A 6,811-nucleotide genomic window follows, 5' to 3' on the forward strand; every position below is an offset into this window, starting at 1 on the left:
GCAGGGAAGGCAGCCTGTGGACCCACTGCTGACTCTCTGACCGAACCACAGGCGTCCTTATCCCTCCAGTTTTTCTTACCACCTTTCTGTTACTTTCCCGCCTTTTTATTGCTTCTCCTCAGGTGTTCTTCCCTCCCAGCACCGGGCTTGACTCCTATCTTAACAGGAGTTTGTCTCATTCAGGGCGGAGGCTGCAAAGTGCAGGAGCTGGATGAAGTTCTGTCTTAAGTTTACTTAAGACAATTCTAGCTGAATCAAAAGAAATGAGGATATTCGAGTTAGACATGTTTATTGAACTTCTAGGGGCTTAGCCTACACTAACCAGTACATTAAACATGAATAATTTACTCTGTTTCATCAAATGAGACATAATTCATTCCACAAAAGTTGATGGCAAAAGTCACTGAAGGTTTCTAGTTCCCCAGGACGTTATGATGTTCTTACTGAACAGAAAGAGTTTGTCCACCCAGTGTGAGAGAGCCGAACCCTAAACACTGAGAACTGCAGGGGAGAAATATTGGCTATTTTATTATGAAGGGCACCACCCAGGAGGACGGGAAGCTAATGCTCAAAGGTCCAAACTTTCTGATGGCATGTAGGGTACAGTTATATAGGGCAAAAATCACAAGACACCATAGGTTAGGGGGCTCAGGGTCATGCTAGGAGCTGATTGGTCAGAGATGAGGTAAGAGTAATAAATAATTTTTTTGTAAAGGATATAGGACGATCCGACCTTGAACAGATTGGAAATCAGAAGGCCTGGGAGAGGGCTCTGGAGGCCAGGCAAGAAGAGACCAAGTGTGTGCATGTTTGTAGACAGTGTGATCATGTCGGGAAGGAGTAGGAGTTTATAAGACATCAAACAAGGGAAAACATCTGTAATGAATGGGCAAAGGGATTTCAGTTCTGCTGATGCAGACACTCTGGGAAGGAGTCTTCTGTCTTTCGGGGGCTTTGCCCTGAAACTGGAGTGAGACATGTCTGCAATTACCAACCTTACTACCAACACCCTATAATTTAGTTTTTGATAACATATTTCTATTTGGTTCTCAGTTTTGTGTGTGTTAGTCTCTAATAGACTGAGTCTCTTTAAGGGCATGGGCTGAATGTATCTTTAGTTCATATCTGCTAAGAGCCTAGCACAGCTGTATACTCAGTGTTGCAGTATAAGGTAAGGGTAGAAAGATATTACTTTAACATCTACCCATCGCTTGTGGCCCTTCAAGTACACGTAGCTTTTTATTCCATCCTTCAGATGACCCAGTGGGGCCCCAAAGTGGCAAAAGTCAAATCCAGGTGTTGCATATGGATGATCCAGAAGTAGGGCCTAAGGACAGGTTCCCAGCCCTCGGCATTGGACTTGGTAGACAACCCTGATTCCAGGGGACAGAATGTTGGATGTTGGGCTTTGGAAATGTGGAAACCCAGCCTCCATCTAACATGTGGTGAATCGATTTATGCTTCTGTGGTGTCTCTCAGTCTCATGCCAATTAAAATGCAATCCTGATCAAGGGTGGGAGGTTAGAAAGACAACTCCAAGAACAGGGAGCAGTGAGCATGCTTTATTAAAACAAATGCATAATGGCTCACCTTCGTAATATCACGGGCAGGTTTTCTGGTGGCCCGGGGACTAAGGCAGTTTGCTAACTGGAGCATTTTTGCTGTGCTCTTTGTCCAGTGTTTGCTTTTGCTGGTACCTACACCCTGCTCTTTGTGGCTCGAGCCCTTCAAGGCATTGGATCTTCATTTTCATCTGTTGCAGGTAACACTGACATCTTATACACACGCATGCGCACACCACCTTGTTTATCAGCGTAAGATGATTTATATGAAAAAAATTAAAGAAAATATCCTAGAGGGCAGAAATTATGATTCAAAAACAAGATAATTATAGTGTTTCCAGCAGTGCCCATTAATTCCTCAGGCTGACATAACTCCCTCTGGTAATGTTAGATGCAGCTAGTTCAGGTCAAAGCAAGCCCTAGGTAAAACCATGAAGTAGGCCAGGCTTTTACTTAATGCCACTCTGTGGTCTTTTCTCTGTTCCCTCTTAATAGGAACAGTAATGTTCATACTACCAGTAACGCCAGCACAGTTTGCAAAGTGTTATCAAATACAATATTAATGTAATCCTTTGCCATTTTACACATGAGGGAATGGACATGAGAGCCCAGCCCACGCTCTTGTCCAGGCCCTTGGCACTGTCCTCCTTTTCCTTGGGCACTCCCGTTGAGTAGAGCAGTGCTCTGTGTTCATATGCGTTTCCTTTCTTGATCTAGTCCAGTGATGGCGAACCTTTTGAGCTCGGTGTGTTAGCATTTTGAAAAACCCTAACTTAACTCTGGTGCCGTGTCCATATCTATTCATTCAGGGAAATGTGCTAGGAAATCATAGCATGATATGAAATGCAGTGTCATGGGACAATGGGAGTCTGTGTTCCCTTCTCAGAGACTTGCACTTCCCACAATATTGTGAACAGAGGGAATGAGCAATGTGGGAGTTTGGGGGAGCAGTGGGGAAATATTTGTAAATACTATGGGTTAAGTGTTGCAAAACCCCTCAAGCTGAAACCCAAGCTAAGATGATCCCTGAAGATATATTAGGGTGAAGGCCATGGATGCTATGAGAAGGCAGACAGAAAACTCCTGCATATTCACTCCATTTGTCTCCTCCTTCAGGTCTTGGGATGCTGGCAAGTGTCTACACTGATGACTATGAGAGAGGCCGTGCCATGGGAATCGCCTTGGGGGGCCTGGCTTTGGGAGTGCTGGGTAAGTGGCATCTGGCCCCAGACCTAGGTTCTAAGGGTGGAGACTGCAGACTCTCTAAAGATGGCTCTAGGAGGCAGGTGATCCTACGGTCATGGAAGACAATATTTTCCTTCTTTCTCTGTCCAATCATGTCTTGAGTCCTTCTGAAAGTTGGCCCTGGAAAGGTGAAATCCCTTTCCCCTTAAGAAGCTGAATAGCTCTTCAGGGCCTGGGAATGGTCCAGAAACCTAGTCTAGTCAAGGGAGTGAATCTCCCCATGTCAGCAGTCACTGCCTCACCTCTGCTTCCACACATGGCCAGCTTTCAACATGAGAACATGCTCTTTGTCAGATTTTGTACTAAATGCATTACAGACGTAATCTCCTTCAATTCTCAGCACCGTGCTCTGAAGGAGGAATGATTGCCGCAATGTAGAGATGAGAATAGGAACGTTTAGATAACCATCCAAGGTCACACAACCAGGGAATGCCGGAGCCAGGATACAGATGCAGATTTTCCAGGCTTGACTCCCAAGCTGCAAGCCATAAGGCTGTCCTTTCTTTGAAGTTCATCCCTGTTAAGGTTTAATTGACTAGTCCAACAAGCCACATACTTTTACTGAGCACTTACTACATGCTTTTACTGAGCACTTACTACATTGCCAACCACAATGCCAATGCTAGCCCAGAGAGGCTCTAGGTAAGAAACCTCAGACACGGTTCCTGCCCTGTAGGAGCTTACAAGCTAATTAGGGAGAAAACACTAAAAGTCTCTTCCCTGGCTCACACCCACCCTCTACCACCACAGGGAAGAGATGGAACAAAAGCCCTGCTCTTTGTTAGTACCCACCGACCCAAACACCCAAGCTGAAACTGCTGCATCCCTGTCTCCTTTCTCTCCTCTCACTCCCTAATGAATACGCCCACTGTATCCTCTACAGCCACTTCCTCACCGCCAGCTCCTCATCATGTCTCAGTCTGAATGTGGCACCAGCCTCCTGCCTGACCTCTTACGCAGTCTCCTTCCTCCAAGGTGCTCCAGAAAAAGCTCCCAAGCCCAGAGCTGGCGGTATTTCTCCCCTGCTAAAAAGCACTGATGTTTCTCCCTGGCCTTCAAGGCCTAGTAGATGCTTTATCTGGATATAAAGGGGCCCTTAACTATTGGGCTTCAACCTTCCCAACTCTACTCTTCCTCTCCCAAATACTCATATTCTAGTAGAACTGACTCCCTTCTATTTCTTTTCCAACTGCACTCCCTTTTCTGACACTTCTGTGCTCTTCACACATGATTCTTCCCCACCAGTATTTATGCGCCTGACAAAGCCCATGTGGCTTCCTGAACTCACTACACTGCGCCCTCACAGCACTTTGTAGCTGGAGCCTTTACTGTTGAACTTTACTTTTTACCACGTTCTAATTATTTGGGTGCCCCCCACCCCTTACCACCATGCTCATTTTCTCCACTGAAATGTAAAGACCTTGGAACCAGGTCTTCTTCATCTCTGAATCCCCAGAACCTCGTGCGAAGTTCAGCCCCTAGTAGGCCTTCGGTACACACTCACTGGGGCCATGTGGGCAAGTCACGCTGGCTGGGAACTGGCCCTCACCTCTGCAGTCTCCCTGCTTTGCCTTTCCAGTGGGAGCTCCCTTCGGAAGTGTGATGTATGAGTTTGTTGGGAAGTCTGCACCCTTCCTCATCCTGGCCTTCCTGGCACTGCTGGATGGAGGTGAGTCACTATAAGAGGTCTGGGCAGGTGATAGCCCTGGTCAGGTTGGGAATGCATTGAGCTGTGGTGTCTGTCAGTTTTGACGTGTTTGAATGGATTGGGGACAAGGAAAGAAGGGAGAAACTTAAGGAGTTAGATCTATATGTGACAGAGTAAGAGCAATGTGGCTGTGATTGGAGCCTCCAATGAATCAGTGGGTAAACTGAACTGTCTCTTTACCTCTTTCCTTCTTAGTACTCCAGTTTTGTATTTTACGGCCTTCCAAATTCTCTCCTGAGGTAAGTAGACACCAAGCTCTATTGCCAAGAGATTTATAGAATGACTGAGGTGGTGACCCAGACATCCCTAGACCATCCCTGTCACATTATAAGAAGAAAGATGAAGGGAAATGGAGTCAGGGGAAGTGAGAATTGTACTTTGATTCCCAAATAGGGTTGTAATGAAGGTAGTGTGGGAGATGGTGTGGGAGTCTGGCTTGATATTGGACAAAGGTGGAGGGAGGGCCTTATGAACAATAAAAGAAACTTTTTGAAGTAAACACACACACACACACACACACACACACATACACACACACATAGCCATAGATCACATAACAATTGTTTGGTCAACAACAGACTGCACATACCATGGTGGTCCCTTAAGATTATAACAGAGCCAAAAAATTCCTATTGCTTAACAACTTTGTAGCTGTTCTGACAGTATAGCCATGGTAATGTTGTAGCACCATGTATCACTCATATTTGTGGTGTAAACAAACCTAATGGGCTCTAGCCAGTTTGGTTGAGTAGATAGAGCGTGGCCAAAGGGTCCCGGGTTTGATTCCAGTCAAGGGCACGTACCTTGGTTGCAGACTTCTCCCTGACCCGGGCCGTGGTCAGGTCTCGTGCAGGAGGCAACCAATCAATGTGTTTCTCTCACATTGATGTTTCTCTCTGTCTTTCCCTCTCTCTTCCATTCTTCCACTCCAAGCCAAAGATGGCTCTAGAAATCCATATCAACCCAGGAAGAAGGGAAGAGAGGAAAAGAATGCAAAATATCCCTAAAAATCAATGGGACAATATCCTTAGGTGACAATGAACAAAAACAAAAACAAAAATCCTACTGGGCTGCCAGTTGTATAAACATATAGCACATAAAATTATGTGCAGTACAATAGGATAATGATAATAAACAACTATGTTACTGGTTTATGTACTTACTATATTATACTATTCACCACTATTTTATAGTGTGCTCTTTCTACTTATAAAAAAGGGGATTGCTGTACACCATTAGTGGCCTCATATACCTCATGTTTACTGTGTCTCATGTTTGCATAATTTTCTCTTGTGCTTGATTTAATTTCATGTTGTTTTGTATAGTAATTATGCACTGCAAGCATGTCAAACTCAAAGGCTAACATGGGTTTAAGTTCATGTGGGCCGCAAAAAAACAAAAGTTTCAATTTTCATAGAAATGTAGGTTTATTTCGATAGAGACATGCTGAAAAAAGATGAAATAAAAGAGTAATCATTAACATAAAATAATAGAACAACTATTTTTCTTGTTCTCTAAAACACACCAAACAAGTCAGTACAAGACTAATGACATGGCAATCAGCTGCTAAAATATTCACCGGAAAGAAATGGTGCACCTGCGCTAAGGGAAATGAATCCTGCACAATTAATCAGTCATTAGCAAACATTATAGTTCCTTATTAATAATTATGATAACAGGATATGATAAAAATTAAGTTACAAAACTTTTATTAAAATTTTTCTTACATACCATTATATTGGCTGGGCCACAAAAATATTTGTTGTGGGCGGCATGTGGCCCACAGGCCACAAGTTTCACATGCTTGCTATACATGCTTGTAGACTAGAAGCTACATTGGCTATACCACATACGTGTGTAGTAGGCTATACCATCTAGGTTAGTGTAAGTGCACTCCGTGATGTTCGCACAAAGACAAAATTGCTTATTCACATTTCTTAAGCTGTAACCCTGTTGTTAAGCAGTATGTGACTATATATGTACATCTCCATCCTATATAATAAAACCCTAATATGCAAATCTACCAAATGGCAGAACAACCGGTTGCTACGACACGCACTGACCAACAGGGGGCAGATGCTCAATGCAGGAGCTTCCCCCTGATGGTCAGTGCCCTTCCACAGGGGAGCGCTGCTCAGCCAGAGCCAGGATCACAGCAGCAGTGGCAGGAGCCCACAGGGAGTAGGCCTAAGCCAGCAGTTGGACATCCCCTGAGGAGCCCTGGACTGCAAGAGACTGCAGGCCAAGCTGAGGGTACCCCCCGCTGCCCAGTACATGAATGTTGTGCACTGGGCCT

General features: G+C 44.7%; 1 protein-coding gene across 1 annotated transcript in view; it reads left to right on the forward strand.

The window, feature by feature from the left end:
• The window catches only part of SLC18A1 (solute carrier family 18 (vesicular monoamine transporter), member 1), a 24,296-nt gene that overhangs the window by 6,021 nt on the left and 11,464 nt on the right, over window positions 1-6,811 (forward strand). The window contains exons 5-8 of the mRNA XM_006778389.2: window positions 1,679-1,762; window positions 2,679-2,771; window positions 4,387-4,476; window positions 4,711-4,754. Coding sequence (XP_006778452.1) covers window positions 1,679-1,762; window positions 2,679-2,771; window positions 4,387-4,476; window positions 4,711-4,754 — 311 coding nt within the window. The remainder of the gene's footprint in view (window positions 1-1,678; window positions 1,763-2,678; window positions 2,772-4,386; window positions 4,477-4,710; window positions 4,755-6,811) is intronic.

Source organism: Myotis davidii, unplaced genomic scaffold (genome assembly GCF_000327345.1).
Source record: "Myotis davidii unplaced genomic scaffold, ASM32734v1 scaffold448, whole genome shotgun sequence".
Taxonomy (NCBI): Eukaryota; Metazoa; Chordata; class Mammalia; order Chiroptera; family Vespertilionidae; genus Myotis; species Myotis davidii.